The 22,693-nt window shown below is 38.8% G+C and overlaps 6 protein-coding genes across 9 annotated transcripts; 2 read left to right on the plus strand and 4 right to left on the minus strand.

Moving 5' to 3' along the window:
* Positions 1-1,934: 1,934 nt before the first annotated feature.
* Positions 1,935-4,503, minus strand: folr (folate receptor). Of its 2 annotated transcripts, none has more exons than XM_026376085.2 (5): positions 4,358-4,503; positions 3,304-3,436; positions 2,966-3,154; positions 2,533-2,668; positions 1,935-2,270 (listed from the first exon to the last, which is right to left on the minus strand). In XM_026376085.2, the coding sequence occupies exons 2-5, from the start codon at positions 3,430-3,432 to the stop codon at positions 1,996-1,998; spliced, it is 729 nt and encodes a 242-aa protein (XP_026231870.1). In that variant the 5' UTR covers positions 3,433-3,436; positions 4,358-4,503; the 3' UTR covers positions 1,935-1,995. The 2 variants fall into 2 exon arrangements, with proteins under 2 accessions (XP_026231870.1, XP_026231880.1); XM_026376095.2 differs by lacking the exon at positions 4,358-4,503 and adding an exon at positions 3,636-3,999.
* Positions 4,504-5,522: 1,019 nt separating this feature from the next.
* Positions 5,523-8,043, plus strand: anapc15 (anaphase promoting complex subunit 15). Its single transcript, XM_026365698.1, has 5 exons — positions 5,523-5,599; positions 5,991-6,112; positions 6,928-6,987; positions 7,152-7,292; positions 7,399-8,043. Exons 2-5 carry the CDS (start codon positions 5,993-5,995, stop codon positions 7,444-7,446), a joined length of 369 nt encoding a protein of 122 aa, XP_026221483.1. The 5' UTR covers positions 5,523-5,599; positions 5,991-5,992; the 3' UTR covers positions 7,447-8,043.
* A 472-nt stretch (positions 8,044-8,515) lies between these two features.
* Positions 8,516-10,646, minus strand: tomt (transmembrane O-methyltransferase). 2 transcript variants are annotated; one of them, XM_026375596.1, is made up of 5 exons: positions 10,516-10,646; positions 9,916-10,182; positions 9,624-9,820; positions 9,346-9,468; positions 8,516-8,811 (listed from the first exon to the last, which is right to left on the minus strand). In XM_026375596.1, exons 2-5 carry the CDS (start codon positions 10,175-10,177, stop codon positions 8,614-8,616), a joined length of 780 nt encoding a protein of 259 aa, XP_026231381.1. In that variant the 5' UTR covers positions 10,178-10,182; positions 10,516-10,646; the 3' UTR covers positions 8,516-8,613. The 2 variants fall into 2 exon arrangements, with proteins under 2 accessions (XP_026231381.1, XP_026231371.1); XM_026375586.1 differs by lacking the exon at positions 10,516-10,646 and having other exon boundaries at positions 9,916-10,199.
* Positions 10,646-14,061, minus strand: sfrp2l (secreted frizzled-related protein 2 like). Its single transcript, XM_026375573.1, has 3 exons — positions 12,951-14,061; positions 12,330-12,410; positions 10,646-12,194 (listed from the first exon to the last, which is right to left on the minus strand). The coding sequence occupies exons 1-3, from the start codon at positions 13,624-13,626 to the stop codon at positions 11,776-11,778; spliced, it is 1,176 nt and encodes a 391-aa protein (XP_026231358.1). The 5' UTR covers positions 13,627-14,061; the 3' UTR covers positions 10,646-11,775.
* A 1,621-nt stretch (positions 14,062-15,682) lies between these two features.
* Positions 15,683-19,590, plus strand: lamtor1 (late endosomal/lysosomal adaptor, MAPK and MTOR activator 1). Its single transcript, XM_026375631.1, has 5 exons — positions 15,683-15,920; positions 17,003-17,145; positions 17,239-17,316; positions 17,726-17,849; positions 18,165-19,590. The coding sequence occupies exons 1-5, from the start codon at positions 15,879-15,881 to the stop codon at positions 18,255-18,257; spliced, it is 480 nt and encodes a 159-aa protein (XP_026231416.1). The 5' UTR covers positions 15,683-15,878; the 3' UTR covers positions 18,258-19,590.
* On the minus strand, positions 19,364-22,522 carry lrrc51 (leucine rich repeat containing 51). Of its 2 annotated transcripts, none has more exons than XM_026375619.1 (5): positions 22,437-22,522; positions 21,941-22,015; positions 21,513-21,718; positions 21,112-21,260; positions 19,364-20,549 (listed from the first exon to the last, which is right to left on the minus strand). In XM_026375619.1, exons 2-5 carry the CDS (start codon positions 21,990-21,992, stop codon positions 20,414-20,416), a joined length of 543 nt encoding a protein of 180 aa, XP_026231404.1. In that variant the 5' UTR covers positions 21,993-22,015; positions 22,437-22,522; the 3' UTR covers positions 19,364-20,413. The 2 variants fall into 2 exon arrangements, with proteins under 2 accessions (XP_026231404.1, XP_026231394.1); XM_026375609.1 differs by lacking the exon at positions 22,437-22,522 and adding an exon at positions 22,299-22,436.
* Positions 22,523-22,693: the final 171 nt, after the last annotated feature.

A 22,693-nucleotide genomic window follows, 5' to 3' on the forward strand; every position in this document is an offset into this window, starting at 1 on the left:
CTAAGCAAGGAAAAGGTAGAATTAAAGTGAGAGAGAGAGAGGCTGAGAGATGTGGCATGGTGGTGTGTGTTGCCAGTGACCTCAGAAAAGCTGAGTATTAATAGTCACAGGGACAGGAGCAATCCCAGTGCTATTTCTGGGGATGGCATCACACAATGTGTGTCTGTGGGTGTGAGTGTAAAAAAACTTAACAACACGTCAGATATTGTAAAGGTTTCATGTAAGTTTGTCAGCAAAATGTCATTTAATTATTTTTTTAACTCACTCTTCTTTTGCATTTAATACTGCAATTGTCAGCAACTGTTTGGTTTTTTTTTTTGCAGGACTATAAGTCATTGCTATGCTAACAGCATGACAAGATTGTAATGGCCATTACACACACCAAAACAAAATAGTTAAATGGATGAAGAATAAATTAAGCCTTAGTTGGTGCCAGAGGACAGGTCATGTTGTAATGTGCAATACAGTGGCCTTTTTAGTTGTCAGAGTCAGCCTCTGAAGTTGAGCTTTGCTTCGTTAGACTTCCATTTGTCAGGCTCAGTTTGGCTGAGCTTTACTTACTGTGACCTTAGGGGGAAAAGTCAACATATTTTACTTTATTGTACTTTTAGCACATTATGGAAGTTGCATGTCTACTTTCTAACTTGTAAATATTGCACATTCCAACATCCAAGTAGGAATAATGCATGAGAGGTGTGATCATTTAGTTTCATGTTAAAGGTAACTGAAAAGTTAAAAGAGTTAAAATGTAGAGTACACTCATGCCCTATGCAGTCATGTATACGTACTAACACACACACACACACACACACACACACAAACACACACACACACACACACACACACACACACACACACACACACACACACACATACACAGTCAGGGGACTGGAACCTCATAATTACCAAGCTGTGGAGTCCACTAACCACTAGCTGGCCCAGTGTGGTCATGTGATAGTGTGATGACTGGGGCCCAGTGTAGAGAAACATATTCCATTTTAACAGATCCTGCGTCACTTTCACAGTGTCCTCACTGGTCGTTGGGGTTTATGAAGTTTATTCATAGTTGGTACTTCTGAGTAATATCATCCAAGAACTGTCTGTGACATGTCCTTTAATGTCTTGTCCATATGTACAATCTTATTTTTGTTTTAGTTTCACTATCCAGACAGATCTTCCAACATACTTTATTTTCCTAGACACAAAACCTCAATGCTATCTTTATTTCGCCTATTTTTACATTTGTGTGCATGCCATTTAGTATCCTGATGGAAGACAGTTGACAGTTCGTCACTATTCAGTATTCAAGCTGAAGTTATTTATTTGTGATGACAGCAGCGTAGACAAAAGTGTTGAGCATTTCCTGGTCACAAAATAAGGAAATAAGTAAGAATAAATTAAGAGGGAAATGAAAAAAGCACAAAGGACCACAAAACACAGAGAAGATTGACAATAAGAACATATGGACCAGTTATTTTCCAGACATGTGGTGACATGCATCAAGTGCACATGTAACTACATATTATACTATATGTTATATTATACTGTCTAACATCATGTGTATTCTGAGGCATTTCATGATCCATATGCTGTATAAACTATAGCCTGACTGGTTGAGCTGGATTCCTCTGCCAACCGGTACAGTTGCAGGTGACATGAATGTATGAATGTAATCAGTTCATTCACGTGATCAGTCCAGGCCTGAATAGATGTTTGTGCTAAATTTGAAGAAATTCAACAAAGACATTCCTGAATATCACATATACGAGATTTGGAGGAACTGGATACTGTACATGGGCAACACTAAAACATAGGCTGGTGTGGGGGCATAATAACTGTGTTTTCTAGGACCAAATCAGTTCTATCAATTATTAGACTATAAATTAATCAACTGACATTCCTTAAAAGAGGACAAGAAAGCAGCAGAGACAGGGTCATGATTTAAATCAGTTTTACTGGATCCTCCAAGGTGATACAGGATAGTTCAAGGATATTTTAGGACATCATCACAGAGAAACACGCGGCTGCCAGGAAAAGTAGTGTTGCCAAGGCAAAACTCTGGTGTTGCTGTGCATTGTTAAGGTAGTACTCAGCTACTTTCCTGTTGGGGTTTGGCCCAGTGAACCACATCTGCATGCAGCGGCCTGAGGTTTTGGGGTAGGTTGTATATAGGTAGGAATTGGACCAGATCTGTTCACACATTGACTTGGGCGTGGGGTAAACTTCTGTCCACTTTCTGCACATGCTGCCTTCAGGGCATTTGTTAACACCTGTGAGAGAGAGTGAGAGAAAGGAAGAGAGAAAGAGTTTCGGAGGACTTGTATGTTAGTGTATTTATAGGAAGTTGATGTGTAAAATATTTATAATGTGTGAACTAGCATAGAAACGTTGTTTTAAGGAAAAGGCATTAGAGTAAATGAGTGGTATTGAGTGGTTATGTTGATGTGTACATGAGTGTTAATTGTTTTATGTGGTTATATAAAAATACAAACACGAATAGGCCTGTATTGACCCAGAGTATATAACCCTTACCTGAAGTCCAGTCCCATCCCTTGTGCCAATCAGTCTTGCAGGTGTAATCCTCCTTGCAGTCTTCCCACCAATTATGGCAGTCCTCCTTACAGATAGGGACATCCAAGATACGCTCTTTGCGCCAGCTCTGATCCACCTAAATGTACCAATGACTGGTTTGTTAGATCTATAATTTCGGAAAACAAATAATATATTTCTAAACTTACCCTCACAGTTGCAAAAGTCTTGAATATCATATATAGTATAATGGGAGCACTTTTCTTTCTACAAAACCTTTATACTTGCAATAATTGTCTCTAACAGCAATAGTGATAACACAGACTGTTTGAAACTTTAGTGACCCTGAAGTCCTGTCACCTTCTTATGCTGCCATCTAGTGGTGCAAGTACACACATACAAGCTAGACTGAGGTGTCTTTAGACACAACACCTACTTGTTGTATCCAGGGTCCCAGATGTGGTGAGCACTCATAGAAACAAGTGTCCTGGATGAAATGTTTCTTGCACTGGGAACTCATAACACCGCAGTGATTCCAGTTGAAGTTGTACAGGTAGGAGTTATCACTGTGGGCTTCTTCAGAGGTGTTGGCTGTGCAACATGCATTGTCACTCCAGGGAGCACACTAAAAAGAGGATGGGGAAAGGGGGTCACTTTATGCTGTTAGAGCTCCTAATGAGTGTCAAGAGTCTGGATCAGTCTGGATCAGCAGTGATAGTATCAGCTTCCCACCATTTGATTTGTTGTTTGATGAAGGACATTAACATTCAGTACCTGAAGATAAAGTTTTCCCTCAGGACCAGGTTGTGTTTTCTGGTGTTTTGCATCCATACACATGTTGAGTTTGTCCTGAGACAGAGTGCCACTGGAGAGGACCAGAAGCAAGAAAACCAAAGTCCACATGGCTCTACAGGAGGGAGGCAAGAAAACAGGAAAAATAACGTAGTCAGCAATTGTCTTGGTTTCTCAGTACCAAGCATTCACTGAAAATATCTGAGGACTGTAAGAAGTATTTCACAGTGTTGTTCATGCATTGTCAGAAGTGCTTTGGTATTACACAGATATTTTAAAATATATTGTATAATAAATATTAACTGTTAACTTACAATGTTTATTTGTTGAGGAACAAATTCAGCACTGCTGTTAAATGATACATTTCCTAAAGTTTACATCATAATGCAATAAACTCTGAAGGGCCTAAATTGAAGTATCATAGCTTGGTGAACGATTGTTTTGTTTATTGCTTTTTGTTTCAAATCTCTCTCACTTAAAAATAAAATTTTCAAATCAAAGTAGATGTATGGAAATAATGAGCCGAAAATGTAAACCACAGTGACATGCAAAAGTCAGCATCAGCCTGAAGAACACCTCAAAAAATGCAGAGTGAACGTTTAGAACAACTCAAGCTGATGATCTGACAATTTCACAAACAATATTAATGTCAAGAAATGGACAGTCTGAGAAATGTTCAAATGCTCTATATCTGTCCTTCTCATTTAATACCAAATACTATTCCAATTTAATTCCATACTACTGTAATTTTTACAGATCCACAGATAGTGTAAAGCATTCTTATGTACAAACAAAATCTAGAGGTGGCAAGTATCAATTCAACCTTGGATTAATATTGCATTATGGCAGTCTGACTAACTATCATGTCATAATATCTGATGACTTTCAATCCAATAAGCCATTAGAATATGTCTTATTCATGTTCTGTCATACAGACAAAGTAGCAGGCATAAGAGTAATTAATCAAAGTTGAAAAACAATTATGGCTACATCTATTGTATAATAATAATAATAATAATATACTGATTCACTTTACCTTTCTTAGATTCTGAGATGTTTCTTGTTGAGTGGTTTATCCTACAAATCCGCGTCTCCTGTCACCTCTCACACACTTTCTGAGACTAAACAAGGTTTAAAAAAACACCCATTTGTCCAGAAAAGTGTGTGCGTGTGTGACTGGAATGTGACTGAAAATGAGCTAAACGTGAAGGTTGCTGTACTCTCAATTAATGTGTTTCCAAAGTCCAAAGTCTGTGTCACGTGTGTGTGAGTTGAGATAGAGAGAATAAACGAGAAAGATGCAACTGAATTTCTTCATGTGAGTTTTATTGCATCTTAGAAGTGGGTTTTGTCTTATCTCAAGGCCAGTGCTGCTCTTTGTAATGCACACAAAGCGTGTTAAATGGCAGAGTGACCTGGGAAGGACGAGTTACAAAGGGGCAGTTAACAAAATACTTCTTCTGCATTTGTATGCGTGATCTCCTGACTCGATTGAACATTAAACATTAAATATGATCATGCTGAAGTGGATGTAAAATAGTGTGCAGGTAACTCTGATGTTACAGCTCCTAATTTAGTGTAAAATTATCTTAAAGCTGCAGAAATTGGTTTCAACAATATATAAAATTGTATACTAGGTAAAACAGTTTTTTCTTTTTTATTTGAAGAGGAGTTTGTGTCAGCACACTGTCTGTTTGTGTGAGAAGAAAGAAAATTTATAATTTCATTCTGCTTTTCTATTTATTTTTAATGCAACAGGTCACCAAATGGAAGCTGAGAACTTGTGATTTATCCTAATTATCAGGGAATATTTGTATTAATATACACAAACACAATACTCAATTAAAAGTGTACACACTTGCCTAAACATGCTCGTGTTATACATTTTGAAGTACGAAAGTACAATGATGCTATTAATAATATACATATGCAGGTACAAATTTGAGTTAAATAATTGTAGGGAACTAAAATGTATAATATTGCCCTTTGAATTGTAGTGGATTACAAATAAAAGTAAACATATAATACAAATATTCCAGCAAAGTACAAGAACCTCAAATTGTACTGAAGAACAGTAATCCAAATGTTAATGTTCTTAGTTATTTACCACCTGTGCTATCAGACCTTCAAGCCAAAGTACATTCTTGCTTTATTCTGCACTTCTCGGCTGCGGAACCTCTGTAACGGGACATTGGAAAAGAGGACGCTTTATGGGTGAACACCAGTTTCCGGTGGAATTTGTTTTGAATTTTTGAAAGCTGGAGCGAGAAATCAGCAGGTACTGTGGATCATTTCACTGAAATATAAGCACATGCTGTTTAAAATAATAAATCACGTTGTTATAACGGGAAAACACATGAATGGGACATATTTTTAAAACTTGAGTGTTTAAAATAGGATCTCTCTAAATCGAATCGTTACATTAACTTGTGTCCCTCGACAACTCCTGGCTGGTTTGTACTTGTTTTGTGTTGTTTTTCTTCATATATGAGATAAAAGCCTGTAGTTGTATCACACAGTTAATCTATTATTTATGGCTGCATTTTATTTCGTTTAGACCAGAAGTTAGCACTTTATTGCTGGGCTAAAGAAACCGTACATGGCCCCACGCTAACGCTGAACACAAGTGCTTATTGGCCGTGTGTGTTATTATTGTCCCCGTTTGACAGACATGTCCACGCTGTTCCCCTCTCTCTTGCCCCGGATAACGGAGTCCCTGTGGTTCAACCTGGACCGACCCTGTGTGGACGAGACCGAGCTGCACCAGCAGGAGCAGCAGCACCAGACCTGGGTAAACTCCTGAAACACTGTTTCACACTTTCTCATACTCAGTCATGAATACGTGAGTATGTCCACACATATGCACTGATACTATATTACTTACAATGGATGCGATGGGGGACAATATCCACAGTCCCTGCTCTATAAAAAGAAGTATGTAAAGTAATATGATTGTACAGTATTGTTTATTCAGGTCAGTCTGAGGTAATGAAATAGCTTCTTATTATTATTATTATTTCACTGTTTGTGTTTTCCTGTTGAATTTCAGTAAGAGTATAGTATTGTATTAAAATGCTGCAACTTTGCAAGTTATCCAATAAATGTTAGTAACTAAGGAATGATGAGGCCTTATGTTGTTTAAAAGTAAACTTTGTTTTGGCATGAAGGAGGACGTGGGTTGTACCAGGAAGTGTTTTCAGTGGACTTTCAAGATAACAGTTTATGGTAGCGTTGAAACCTATTATAGTGTCTCATATTGACATCTTGCAGACTAGCAAACTATGAACCTATCCTTTAATACTGACGTATTAATAGTAAACCATGATCATAATCACATCAAGAATAGTTTGACTGATACTGAAAGTCATAACCATAAACACAAATCATAAATAAACATTTTTAATTGCTGTTTTGTTTTGACTGCATTTTGACCATAAAATGCATATGGGACATTTTACAGTTGAAAAATAATAATCTCACACTATACCATTTAATTGGTCTAGTGCTGTTAAATATCCTCATGTCTTAGGCGGTCCTGTACAAAAGTTTATCATCACGTATTAACCAAATACAACTGCATACTGCATATTGTTTTTCTTGTCTCAGTTGCAGAGTATTGCTGAGAAGGACAACAACTTGATGCCCATTGGGAAACCTATTTTTGAGGTATGACATTCATGGCATAAACCACCAGATTACAACAGATGTATTAATAAAAGCATACATGATGTACAAATACCTAAAACCTACTGCATTTTGTTGTGCCATTCGTTACCCTTATATTAAATAAATGAGCATTTTTTTTTCTCATCTGCATTTACTGGGTTCAGGCAGGATATGAGGAGGAGGATGAGGAGGATGATGAGGATGAGGAGGATAGTGAAGAAGACTCAGAAGATGAAGAAGACATGCAGGACATGGATGAAATGAATGACTACAACGAGTCGCCTGATGACGGCGAGATAAATGAGGTAATTTAATGTATAATTAATAGCATATACGGTCTAAATAAAGGAACAGCTACTGAATATCTCAAATACTTTTTAGCTTTGTCTTACAATAGTCTTTGTCTCTTAGGTGGACATGGAGGGAACAGACCAGGACCAAGACCAGTGGATGATATAAGACAAAAGACAATTTTAATCTCTGACTGGCACTGGATTTCTACTCTTCCTTTTTATTGTTTGTGTAAACAGGAAATAATGTAGTTAAATTGAAAGTTGTATAATGGTATCCTTCAGAAGGAGCTTCGGTAAATCAAAAGAAGCTCCAGCCAGCTGTGAGGCTCCATTTAAGAACCTGTGAACTTCAACTTCAACAAGGTCCTGTTGTTTTGTAAACACCAGGGCACACACCCACGCATTGGCAGCAGTTTGTATCGGCCCAGTTATCTTGCTCATTTGAACTTTGACCTTGTCATATGTTCAGCCACTTCTTAGAGAGTCTGCAACCAGCTGACAGAGCACAAACAACAGTTCAGTCAGCTAAATAATTTGTTATCTATGAATACTTTCAGTAGAAGTTTCATAAAAGCGTGTGAAATAGTATTATGTTGAGGCAGTGTTAGTATTTTAGTATTTGGATTCACTGTCAAATGTAAAAACATCACTTATTACTGAAGAATTTTAACACGGTGTCTCTTCAAATGGTCTCATGTTTTCTTAAAGAGTGGCTAACCAAGGCTTACGTTATTTGTACTGATATGAAGTGAGGCCTTGTAAGTTTGTATTAAATTAATTTATTTTGATGAAATTGTGTGTGTTTGTTTTTCTATGTTACAGTTTTACTAGCAGTAGATGTAATACGGAAATTAAGGGTGTGCTTTGGATTTAGATTAAGTGTTCAGTAAGATAAAAATTATAGTCCGGAACTGTTAAAGAGCTGTGGTAAAGTGTGCCACTGCCCATAATTCACTTTGAACATTTAATGTCAGGTAAGACTTTATGAGTAATTCTTACATTGCCAACACTTTTCACAAGACAAGGACAAGGAGATAGGAATAGAAACATGGACATTGTTTGTATATAGAGACACAAAGAGATTAATGTACAAAATTGTTTCATTTCACAATTTATTTTCCTGATAATCCTGTTATTTTACTGTGGAAAAGGGCACTAGCAGTGAGATTTTTTTGGAAGACATTCAATTCTTTGAGTTGAAATCCATGTTCTGTAAATATTGAAATGCTCTAGTTTCCAGAATTCACTTTTACTTTTAGAATCGACTTTTTCATTGAAGTTTCCTTGTGTATTTATGTCATAGTGTGTGATTATCTTTCACATTCTGCAAGATCTACTTGATTCCCTGGTACACCAGCTCGGCCATCCCATCCCTGATGCCCTTGCTGTACTCCACTGTGGCCCGGTGAACCTTCCACTCATACAGGCCACTCTTTCTTAGGTATCTGAGGAACTTTGGAGCCCCAGGAAACAGCACATTGTCAGCCACAATCATAGATCCTTTTCCCAGCAGACCAGAGCCCTCCAGCAACTGTGAACACACACAGATGCAGTATGACATAACAGTGAACTGTAAAGGTAACAGAAGCAAGAAATTATGACCAGTATGACTGATAAAAATGTCTATTATATTTACAACATAAATTAAATTTACAACACAATGAAGTGTATAAAAAGTAAAGGGGTCTGAATACTTGGCAAAACAACTGTCGGTACAATGTCTGGCATGTGGGTTATTAGAGTATCTTAATAGATTTTTTTTAAACACATGCTTCTGCAGACCTAAAGTCAATATACAGCTTCATACCTCTACTTAAATGAAGTACACACACAAAGTTATTATCTTATCAGAATGATTTTGTAGTAATAGAAAAATAATAGTAGATAAATAGAGATGGACTGTGTTTTTTATATGAAGAGTCATTCCAGTCAGAATAATGCCAGCATGTTGAATTTTCAATAAAAAACTTAAAATACTTTTTTAGAAATGTAACATTATTACACAACTAGTATTTAACATGGATTTTCTGCATGTACATGTAGGTCATGTTTTGTTTCCTGTCACCTGCAGATCAGGAAGGTAGCACTTCTTCCAGTGGTCCATGAAGACAAAATCCAGTCTTTCCAAGCCATAGTCAGATCGCAGCCGGGGGATCACCTCATCAGATGGGTTCACAATGAGTTCCACCTGAAGAACACATACTATTCATTTCTCAAATACTCTCCATACCCACAGCAAGAACTAGAAATATCCCACTTCCGCTAAAGACAAATAACATCTGTTGACTGTATGCTGGTCATTGCATTTACAGTGATGTACGTATGGCATGTTTCTCCACTCACCGTGTCATCATCGAACCCTGCCAGGCGTGTGATTTTCTCCGAAATGGCAGCATTCCTTTGGTCCATCTCGACGCTGTAGAGCCTGGCACCCAGGGGCAAAGCCCTGGCGATCCGCACAGTGCTGTAGCCACAGTGGGAACCCAGCTCCAGCACAGTCAAAGGCCTCTGCTCCATCAGCAGCCGGTCCAGGATCTTACCTACACAGAGAGGAAGCAGACACACATAAGTTAGTCTTTTCATTTATGTTTCTAATAAAGAGATCATGTGTTGTATTGTGTAAGGGGTTCCTTACCCTTTTTAGGCCCGATGTTGCTGATGAACTCCACCTTGCTACACCAGATATCAAAGGTCTCCAGGATGCTCTCAGGGTCTCCAGGGGTGGCATTGGTAAGAACATACTGGTAGGCACGCTCTTCTCGGGTCAGACCAGTAGCACAGTCATTCCATATCCTGACCAGGACTGCCCGGTAGAACAGCACAAAGAAGAACCGGTACCTGATAATCAGTGTCAGCAGGAGGGGGAGGAAGGCCAGAGCAATAGCAGGAGACACCATCCTAGCTTTTATAGAGAGAAACACACAGTACATTTATTAGTCATGTACACTCGGTTAAATACAACAAAAAAAAGTTATTTACTATTATATATATAATTTCAACAGAATAAACATCTTGAGTTAAATGCTTCCTTTTTTTTGTTTTGTTTTTAATTAGACAAAATGAGCTTGGTACACCTTAATGCTTAGTCATGTGTAGATACAAGAGAAATGCTGCAGCTCTCTAGATGTTTCTACTATCTCAGGTAACTACAGACTCCTGTACAGGCTTCCTGTACTACACAGAACAGACACTAAAAACATTTGCATCGAAATGAAAGTCTCTCAGACAGCCTTACCTGTATTCCTCAACAAAAGCAGAGAAGCAACGCTGGTGTTAAGATGAAAGTAAGTAGCACTTTTGGGTAGCACTAGTTGAGACAAGCGCAGAATGACAGAGGTGTGTGTGTGTGTGTGTGTGTAATATAAGGCAAGAGACCGGGGTTATGAATAATTTATAAACCAGGCGCATGGCAGCATACACCCTAATTTCTAACTGACACCGACATCAACATAACTGGCTCTACACTTGTTAAACATCAGCTTGTCGATTTTAATCAGACACATTGATTCTTATCCAGATATTCACACTGTAAAAGACGTAGATGTAGTGACACAGAAAGGAGGTGGTGTGAAACTGACATTCGATATGTCAAGGTAACATCAACAGGTGTACATCTGTGTGTGAACATGTGGAGTCCAATTTCTTTCTTTCTTTATGTCTTTTTATTTAATTAAAAAACTACCAATCATCTACTAAAGAATCATGTTAGGTACAAATAACATAATAAAATATATAAACCGAGACCAACCCCATAATATGTCACATTTTCTGTTCTTTATGTCTTGTCAGTGCATTGATGCATCTAACATGTGATATAATTTCCTTTTCATTCATCAGAAGTGTTTTCACTTCATCTGCTGAGAAAGAACATTAGAATATGAGAAATATGTACATGTTTAATGCGTCTAAATGTATTGCAGCTCTTTGGGAAAATATAAACAGTGCAGAGTAAATATATATTTGTCATCATTTGCAGGAATAACACTTTACACTGCTTCACCAAAAATATGTATCAACAGAAAATGTATGATGAGATCAGTCTCTTGCCAAACTCACTGTCTCCTCTATATACACAAATATACACAAAAATACAAAAAGTACAAAAGCTCAGTTGGAATTATATCGACCTCTGCAGGCCAACCTTTGTAAGGAGGCCTTACCACCACCACTACTGTGAGATTTCCATTAGCATGGTCTAACAGGTAACTTTACAGTAAGGTGCATGCACATCTGCTGTCTGTCTTTTAATAAACAAGGTCTAAGATCACTACAATGAAGGGTTGATTGGTCACTGATTGTGTGACATTTAGCACCTTTTAATCAGGAATGGTTCATTAGGCAGTGGCGAGTATGCAGATTTACAGGCTAATCTTTTAACACTGATTCATTTACAAAGTACCAAACAATCGCCACTCAAGTGGTTTTTTCACTGTTATTTGGGAACTATTTGTTTCCTGATTTAGTCATTAATCTTGCTATGGTAATAACTGCCTGTCTACAGCTCTGGACAGGACTGTTTAAGGAGCGCTCTGATGAACTTCTTCAGCTCTTTGTCCCCTCTGGTCCACCTCATCAGTCGAGTTAGCACCAATCTACCCTCCTCTGCTTGAGCTAGAGCCAGATACCATTCACCATGGGCCCCACTCCCCTCCTTCCCTCCGTCTTTTGCTTGTCTCTTATTCATTCGTTCCTCCTTTGACCCCCTTTGTTCACTGGTCTCTGCAGAGTCTAATCCAGGACACGTACAGGAGCCTCCTTCTTGCAGCCACAAAGCACTGTGGGCCATCGCACCTCCAATCCCTTCTGCCCTGTCTGCATCTCCACCTGCCCACCTCAGGATGCGACTGCGGGCCGTAGGCACCAACTGACGGTCCCTTCCGACCGTCGATACACTGCCCAGGCGCATCTTAAATGCTGCCATAGAAAGAATTTGATTTAACAGGAGACGGGTCAGACACACTGTAAAGTAAAAATCTTAACCTGTAGAGTAGATAATCTATTATCTGACAAGTTATGTTGAGCATGTTATCTCCATGAGCATGTTCTCACCATATGGACTGTGGCAGAAGTTTTCCTGAACGTCTGTCTCTCCTTCAGTAGCCAGACTACAGGCATCACAGATAACACTCCCTGGGGGATGAAAAACAGAAGGGATTAGATGACTGCGAGGGTCTGCAGTGGGGATGCACAAAGGTGTATACAGATAGTGGGAGGCATGAAAAACAACTTAACAATGTTAAGATAAGACATGATTGAATAAAATAAAACTTTATCTTCAGAAGGGAAAGTATGTTGTTACAGCAGCCTGAGAAAAAGGGGATAGATTACCTGTTGTAAATTAAATCAAGAAAGCATGATGTAAGAACACATCACAAGATAGATGCACATCACACAAGGTCTGACTGGATGCTGGACCAGAAATAAGCAGTGATACAAGGCTCATGTTGGCTACATGATAATGGCACATGTGCAACATTATACATGCAGGGATAAGAGGGACTAGTTTCTGGTGTAGCTAATAATAAATTATAAACATCTGGGATAGGACCAGCAGAAGCCAAATCCTGCGAATGTAGCCTAAGAAGCTCATGTGAACTGAGTCTCTAACAAACATGTTTGGAGGTGAGCAGCTGTTCTTGGAGGAGACCAGCTGATAAACATCTGACTCACCTTTGAGCGCCTCTTCGTGCTTCACCTCCTCCGCCGTCCGCGGCTCCTGCTCCCCGGTCACCGGGATGCACAGCTGGGTCCCGCGGGGGAACCGGCTGCAGTTGAACATCTCCGGCCACGGGAACCCGAAGGCGCTCATGACGGGCACGCAGCCGTCCCGCACGGCCTCGCACAGGCTCCTGCAGGGGCTGACCGGCCCGCCGAGCTCCGGCAGACACACCGGAGCGAACAGCGAGCACAGGAACTTTTTGGTGTCCCGGTGGCAGAGCTTGGAGATGAGCGGCAGCCAGGCCGCCGACTGCTGCTGGGCCTCCTTCAGGGAATCATGGCCGAGCAGGTTGGGGATCCGCATGTGTCTGTAGCCGATCCCGTGGCACAGGGACAAGGTGTTGGGGATGGGTTTACACACCGAGCGGACCGAGGAGCTGAACCCGAGCGACGGCGACCCGAGCTGCGCAGGAGCTCCGGTGTCAGAAGCGTGAGAAGCGCCGAGCAGCAAAAAACAGCTGAGCAGAAAAACAGACATTGTTTTTGTTCCAACAAGTGAGCACAGACTGAAGGTAGACCTGCTGCTGCTGCCTGGACTTGACCGGTCTGTGGCTGTAAACAAAGAGGTGTGGAGGAAGCGGGGGGTAAATGAGAGGGCAGGCGCCTCCCAGTCATCATCACACCCCATCAGATCAGACCGGTGTCTGCAGGACGTGTGGTCTGCCTAACTCTAACCCTAAGTGTTTAGATTACTGTCATGTTGTGAACTGTCAAGACAAGCCTGACTCTAAACCTCTCTATAGTGGCATGTTTTAGTCCCTTTGAGCTACTTAACATCCCTTTCTTTATTTATGGGATGAGATCAACTTTATTTTAAGTAGAAACTTGCAGTGCATCAGAGTCTGGACCTCCCTTCATATTTTTCTGCTGGCAACATTTTAGGCATTTCAAATGTTGACGGCTACATACATTATATATTTCCTAATCCTATTTATGAATAGCATATTTCTCTGCAATTTAGAAGATTAGAGGATACTGCTTACTTAATCCAGAGCACACCTTGTTTTTATTTGTAGCTTTTGTAGAGGCTCCAAAATTAAGTGATGAATAAAACTAAGGTCATACTGAGTTTGTCCCTTTTGTATTTAATTCTTTATAGACAGTTAATCTGAATCGTGGTCTGTATTTAATTTATAGTGTGCTTTGTTTAAAGTTAAAGTTAACAATTTAAATACCTAGATCAAAACAGCCCTGGGTTCTGAAAGGAGGAGAAATGTTTTTAAAATAAACTCAGCAGTTGCCTATAAAGTTTACTTGTGTTTGTAAACTTTATTTTAGATTTTAAATAATATGATGCATTTTTGTAGAAACAGTGCAAACAACATAACAAACTGTTTATTCTATGAAGAACTCTGAAAAACATTTACAGTATTGTGCAATGAACAGTGCAAATGAAATACAGCTGCAGTGTGCGGGAAGCTACTCTGTCATCACACTGAGCCAGAGGGTGTTAGAGACCCTTTCATCTATTCTAGAGAGACTGTCACATGTGCAGCAGCAAGCCTCGTCCTGCTCGCTCCTCTTGCTGCTTTTGATTTCGCACCTTTGTTGATGGTTTAAAAGTATCTGCAGTGTTTGCATTGCACTAAATTTGCTTCCCACTTATAGTTAAAAAGAAAAACACACTGTACCGGTGGAATTGACTCATTTTTCAGTGTGTTAATAGCCTACTGCATATCACAGGTAGCTGTGACTGGAAACTTGTTTATTTTACATCATAAAATAGAATATGGAGGTTAAACAACAACTACCTTAAATATGAACATTATCACAACAATTAATCTAACACTAGAGCATGGCTGATTAAATCAGTTAAAGAGCAAAAATGTTCTGTTGAGCTGCTGCTTACTCCCACCTACTGTCCTCTACTATGTCACCTCAAAGTTCCCACTAACTAGTGCACAGTGCAACAAAGCTGCAGGTTTCCTGTATTTGGTCCACCTTAGCTAATGTGGTACTTTAGTGGTGGTACAAATTACTCATCAACTTCAATTTTAATGCATACATTATCTGTGAAAAGCATTTAATTTAATGTATCACTTGTTTTCAAGTTGTTATTTTGTACTTGTTCAATTGTTGTTATGTATATTTATTTATTATGCTTTACATACATTCATATTTTTTATTACAAAGTGTACAGGTGAAAAATAAATAATGCAATTAGGTTATTATACCAATTGTACATGGAGGTAATTCCAAAACAAGTGATAGGAAGAATGAACAATGTGCAAAACGTATGTAATGTTCCATTAAAACATTACTGTGAAATCGTTGAGCACTTAGTAAAAGTTTATTTCATCAGGAAATCTAATTGAGATCAGATTTCACTGGGGAGAGCTAATAAATAAATCATAACATTACATTACATTACAGTAGCCTACATGTGGTCTACGATTTCAGAACACTACAATACAATATAATATAACTTTTCACATGTATTTATTTACTTTTTTCAGGTTTACTCACACAATGCGCAGTCAGTCAGACACATTCTGGCTAAAGGCTTGAAATTAATGAAAGACATTAGTATTAATATCGTATTATTATTAGATAATTATTTTAAATTAAAGTTTCATATTTTACTTAAAGTTTAATCTTTTATTTTTTTTCTGAATTGAATGTTCCTCCGTCACGTGACGGGGGCCGCGGCTGCCTCTCAAATACCCGGATGTGGTCGGTGTGTTGTTGCACCACTGTTGCTGTCATGTGATAGCTCATCTGAGGAGCTGCTGGAGACAGTGGCTTCCTACCTTCAGAACAAGCTACGCTAAAAACCACGGAGGACAGAAGTTTTATGTTTGCCGGAGAAGTTAAACACGGCTCGTTTCTGACTGTCAACAGGGAAGCTGGGGTTGTGTAGCCTCGCCCTCGGACGCTGCCATGGGTTGCTGTTACAGCAGCGATAACGACAGCTCAGACAAGGTAGTTAGCTTGTGCTGCTAGCTGGCTAAATGTCCCGATAAATATAAGATGTTATTTTACAATACACAATAAATAATATTATTTGATTTATTAAGGGTACATCATACTTACAATGTATTTGAATAGTATGCGACGACGCTACAGAGTGGTCTTTTTTTAAAGTTGAAGTAAAATTATAAATAAAACGTAGCTTTAGCTTGCTAGGCTAGGCTAGGCTAAGGCCTGGTCCAAAGCAGGCTGCTGTGAAGTTAGCACATAAGTGGAAAACCATCATGGAAGAGAAAAGCTCCTAAGAAACTTCTGGGAAATATTTTACAGCCACCTTTACCTTTAGCAGGATATCATCACTTATTTGAGAGTCACACTTACGTCTGAAACCAAATGTTTAAAGCAATGGTGAAAGTAATGGACTAGCTACTAGTGCACTATTTAAAACTCAATTCTGACATAAACTTCTCAAACAACAACATAACTGACCCGCATTTCTGCGTACTATGTTCTTGTTACTGTTTTATGTCATGTGACCCTCAAGATCCTTATCTATGTTTAGCACATGGAAACAAGTCAGTTCTTCCTTCTTGCAGAAAATCTTTCCTTATGTGTAGTTTATCTTCTATTCTATCTAAGAGTAGCAAAAGGAGAACAGTACAAATAAAATCTCAGTTTTTTGTTATAGTCACAGAACACGCGTTAGTCTGGAAATGTGACCTTAGTCTTGTTAGAGTCATTCAAATCTGTCATTTAGTCTCTAATCAGTGTGGACATAATTAGTTTTAGTGATTTAAGGTTTTAGATAGATTTTTTTGTTGAGTTAGTTTTAGTTGTTTTCATGTGTTGTTCAATTTAGTGAGACTGAGAAGTTCAATCAAGTGCTAAGGATAGCTCATGTGAATTTCTCCAGTTTTAATATAATACTTTCATTTTCTAACAAGATCAACTTTAAATGGGTCCCTTTTTTTAATAGTCTATACTTTTAACAAGTCAATAAATAAGGCACATACTTTGGCACTCCTAAATTGCTGCAATACTGTAATGAGCTGGAAACCTGGTCATTAATTTATGTTCTTGTCTACCTTTTCTAGGATCGGGATCAACGTGAGCCACTGATTCCCCCAAACCCTGTTAGCAAACCACCAAATGGGACAGACTGGGTTACGACCAGCCTCCCCTCAGCTCGGACTGATGAGCAGGCCCTTCTTACATCCATCCTCACCAAAACGGCACAGTAAGACACTCCTTTATGCAACCATGGATAAGCCAGATTCAGCGTGCAGTAAATCATATGGTTCTTAACCTCACATTATTCCCTGTCTGTCAGAAATATCATTGATGTTGCAGCAGCAGAGTCTGTCATGATGGAGCAGCATGAATACATGGACAAAGCTCGGCAATATAGGTATGTGGATGATCAGTTGTGTAGTATTTGCTGTGGAAAGCTGTTTTTTTTTTTTTTTTTCTGTGCATATGGGAAATGTGTGGGTCTCTGTTTGCACACGAGTTGGCTTAAAAATAAGAATCTTTCAGATTGATAGAAAGTCACCAGGAATATATTCAACTTCTGGTTGTTGGTTGCGTATGTTGTAAGAATGAAACTGCCGAGGTTTCTACATCAACCCAGTGGCTTAAAAAATGATGAAGTGATTTTATTAGAAAATTGCAACAGTTCTGCCGTTTTACTTAATCTTAAACTTAGACCTTAAGACCCAATGACACTTGGTGACAGCTGGATGATTTATAACAATCACAGCAGTGATATTTTTGCTTACATAAGCATCAAGTAAACATCTGTTTTTCATTTGCTGCAGTACAAAACTGGCCGTGTTGAGCAATAGTCTGCCCCAGAAGAAAGCTAATGCTCTCCCGAACCTCACCAGCCAGCCCCACCAAGTGCTTGCGAGTGACCTGGTGCCATATTCAGATGTTCAGCAGGTAATCATATTATAGCACACAAAGATCATATGTGTTCGACACTCTTATTGCTTCTTGTTAAGTGTTGTCTCTGTGCATGCTAAAATATCAGCAGAGAGATGCTTTGTTGGAAACGGTATGCAACATGTGGAACAGTGTTGTATTTCAGTTTGTGAGGGGAGGACTAAATGTGTGGCTTAAAATAGATCTTGGTGATATCTAATGCCTTCCTGTTGTCAGTCTTTGTCCATACACATAGACGGGTCTTGTTTTCTCTGTGAAGATGTAGATTACGTAAGTTTTGCATATTGTAACTGAACTCTGCTTTCTCTGCAGGTGTCCAAGATAGCAGCTTATGCTTACAGTGCAATCTCTCAGATCAAAGTGGATGCTAAAGAAGAACTAGTGGTCCAGTTTGCCATTCCCTGATTCGGCCACTCTGGCCTGCATATTGTTCCTCCCATCTTGCTCTCTCTGTGTCACTCTTGCATCTGCACCCTCCAGCCCACCATTTATTAAAGAATCTTGGTCCTTGTGCTTCTTAGCTATGCCTTTGCTGCAAAGACACAGATGTAGAATTGCACCCAATGACATTATTTAAGTCTACTTCATTATGGATCAGTGGCAAATTGTCATTGTTGCCAATGACTATTGTCTACTGCAGAAAGGCCAGTGGGGTGGGAACTCATATTTACGTCAACAACAAAGCCAGGCTGTGTCAGAACCAGCTGTGGAAAAATCAGTACTTGTTCTTGGTTATTTCCCCTTTTTAAACTCTCTAAATATATTTTGTTAGTTTCCCCGTTTACTCAGGCAAGCAAGGTGAGCTCCACACCACAGCTGGTTATCTAAAGGAATTAAAGAATAGCATATTCACCTGGGATAGAGCGGTAGGATTGTTGGCACAAGGCACTGGCAACTGCTGTATTTACTTAATACAATCTGTACTGGAAAATAAGAAATGATGACTCAATGTGCCATGGAGTTATGGAAACAATCACAGAGTCTGAGGGTTTAAACCATTTAAACTTGTAACATGGTGTTGACTTCATGTCTTTAACTTTGTTTCAGTTGTCCTTGGGTGACACTGCCGATTTAAAAGGTTTTCTTCTTGCACAGCGAAAACCACAGTTGGATCTAAAAATATATATATTTTTAAGTGTAAAATGCCATTATAAATTTAGAAGGTTATAATACTATAGTTCTGATATGCTGGGATAGCAAGATAGTCTGGTGTCACTCTGCACGAAGAACATGTCTCAGTACAACGTGAACATGAACCAATTTAACCTGAGTAAAATTTGTTGACATTTCACTGTAATAATTTTTAAACACTGGCAGCGGAGCTGGTTACATTAGTAATTTGGTATTCAGTGTTTAATCTGTTATTCCACTTAAGGTTAAACCATGACTGACCTGTCCATGTCTGGTGTCCTCTGGTGGGTGAGGATGCAAACACAAACACGGGGGCTGCTGGGTGAGCCTACTAATGTCACTGGGTGCGGGAACGGGTGGAGCTTTTTTTGGGACACAAGCTCTTGAGTTTACAGACAGTAATGTGTCCTCTGCAGTTTTCTAGCACTAAAATAAGGAGGTGGCAGACTCTTTAAATCAAACCCCAGAACTTCATATATTTAATAGCAGTGGAGGAATACAGAAAGGAACGGGATGGATGTGGAGGGTGCGGAGAAAGATATTGTGTATTCATGCCTTGTTTGTACAGAATTTTCTGATTGAATATAAACGCAAATGATGGATTGTATGCGGTTCCTCTTTTTTTTAAAGAGTTCCCTGGTGAGGAATGACTAAGACCTTATGGTAACAAACATTTTTATGAAACGGAAAACACTTTTAAGGCCTGCATTTGTTAGCTGTTAAAGCTATACGCTCCAGAGTGTAATATGATTGAGTTGTTCATATTAGTCAGAAACTAACCATTGTAGCAGTGTGGGGGAGCGTTAACAATCTATGTACCACAGCAGATAAAATGATACAAAACCCTTTTGTGATTATTTATTTGTGTTTGTTTTTAAATGTATATTTGATATTTGGAGGAGAGCATGTGACCGTATGCATGGGCAGGGAGCATGGTGAGCCCCTCTGGAGTCTCTAAAGGGATGATCAGTAAGGCTGTGACTATTTCAACCATGTAGTCGATTTGAGCTTTTTGCAATGGGATCCTGGCATTTGTTTCTGTTTCATTTGTTACTCAAATGTGTAATACTATCTGAAAATATGTTTGTAATATGTTAGGCTAGTACCAAAAAGTTTTAAGAGGTTTTTTTGTTTTGTTTTTGGTTTAATTAATTCATTAAAGACTTTAAACATAAGCCCCCCGTGTCTTATTATACAAATATTAACATCCACATGCTCATGCGTTGGATGTAGCAGGTTTAGTAGTACTACAAACAACATTAACGTTTATTAACTAATGTGCTTGGATTTACATGGCTGACTTTAGATCACTGATTTCTTTTTGGTTGAACCAATAATAAATAGTTTCTTTTAGAAGACAAAAACTTTATATTATAAACAAATAAACATAGGTCAATAGGTTGAGACTATAGCAAAATGCTGGATAAGAGTCACTGAAGAGTCTCCTTGCTGATTCTGCTTTGGTTGTTGCTATGATGCCAGATTTTTGCCATGACTCTCTCCTGCTGTGTCACAGCACTGAAATCCATAGTCTTTAACCCAGGTAGAGCAGAAATCACACGATTCCTAAACATAGAACAAAAAAAGTCAATCTGAATACTGAAGAAGTCTCTGTCTATTCAAAACTATTCAAACTTGGTATTTTCTCTATTTTATGTATGGTACACAAATAGCTTGGTAAATAGAGGTACAATTTAATCAACAAGTTGAAGTGAATAAAAAGGTTCTCTGAAATTTGCTACTTTCCATGTGTGTGTGAGCTTGTAAGTGTTGTTGCTACGCAGACTAGGATATGTAATATGAGCTTAATCTACATTGGGGCACCTGTTATGGTGTTATGTGGCTACATGCTTGCCAAACATTTGTCTCTCACCCAGACATGGGCTTCCTCCTCTCCGCACCTCTGAAATGTGTGACAGTATGAGGAGCTGACTGTCTATTTTTAGTTCTGGTTCGTACTCTGTAAACTGTATATGATTCCTGCGAGCTATTGTCACTGTGCCTAATGTTATGAAAAACAGTACATGAGAAGAAAATAACCTCACATCCAAGCATGTAACAGCTATGTACAATGTGCTTAGGTTTAGGGTGAGTTAGGGTAAATTTAAAGTTGAAAGAAAGTCTCCACCTGTAAGCTTTGTTGCTTTCTATGGCATTCCCATGTAGAGTTATAGTATGTAGATGTGGCAGCACCCCCAGCCTGTCCACCTCTGACAGAATAAAAATGCTGTTTCCGTGAAGATACAAAACACGCAGTTCACGCAGCTCGCACAAAACCTGAACACAAATGCACATATGAACCCATACTGCAATTATACCTTGACACATAATCTTGCATAAACAGAAAACGATGTGACTTGATACCCACATACATATAAAGCTCTCTTAATAATAAATAGCATTTGCCATCTTTTCAATTGGAGACTAAAATAAAAGCAAACAGCAAAAATATTGTGAAATAATGGCTCTAACCAACAATAAAAAGCTATGTGAATATATGTGTGAAATAGGCCACACAGAGACACTCACGTGGTCTATATGTGTGATTTTGTTAAATGACAGGTCAAGCCAGGCCAGCTGTGATGGCTCAGCCAAAAAGTGGCTAACAGTCTTCTGGAGGTCGTAAAGATCAGTGATGTTGTTGTTACTGAGACGCAGGGAGCGGCTTAAGTACTTCATTGCCGAATTTCTCTTTAAAGGCCGCAGTGTGCTGCTGGGTTCCTCTGTCCATGCATCTGAGACCAAAAATAAAACAACTACAGTGAATATTAAGTATCCGCTTGTTGTTTTGTTTGCTAATTATTTATGATTACTTGTATTTGTAATTTTCTGATGAATTATAAACAGTTCAGGTTCATTAAATACCCAAAAAGAGCTTTGATAAATGTAGTGAGTACTGTAAAGTATTATACAGAAATAATGAGAAACCTTAGAGTAGTATGATAAGAGTGTAGTACCTGACAAACTGCTGATGTATTTGAAAGACAGATCCACTGGAGGTCCATACATGATCACAACAAAGACCTACTCACCTGTGGGAGGACAGTGACGTCATGATCAATTACAGGTGAGGAACTGACCCATTTGTTATTAAACATCCAAAACATATTTAAACAGTTTTAATAGCTAGTAAATTGGTCTAGCATACACATATTATATGTTATTTAGGTATATGCTATTCGTTACACAGGTTAAATAAATCATATCGTTGGCTATATTTTTACAACTATTTCCATCCAACCAAACTGCACCACTTTTAATTACTAACTAATTTTAGCTACATAATTGTTGACATAGTGATTATAATTCGTTTACCCGCAATGACTGGCGAATTATAACAGCAACACGCTATTTAACATTAACGTTAGCTTTGGTTATTTGAAGAAACCCGTGTCGATTTAGCTAACGTTAGCTAACCGCTAACTAAACATGTACTGGACTGAGACAACAAACCGTTGCCAAGGAAACGAAGAGGTACATTATGGGATTTGTAGTTCGGATAGACAACGATAAAACTAACTTTGCCACTGGATTCTACTACGATATAATAATTGGATTAGTCATGTAGTGGGATTTGTCGCCACAACAGACACTAGGAAACGTTTATTATTAAAGTTAAAAATAATTTCACAAGTTAGTTTAGCGTGAGTTGTAGTCGGGCTTACACCGGATTTCATTCTCTGGCGGAGTCAACACTCCGCATTAACATT

The sequence above is a fragment of the Anabas testudineus genome, chromosome 13 (assembly GCF_900324465.2).
Source record: "Anabas testudineus chromosome 13, fAnaTes1.2, whole genome shotgun sequence".
NCBI lineage: Eukaryota > Metazoa > Chordata > Actinopteri > Anabantiformes > Anabantidae > Anabas > Anabas testudineus.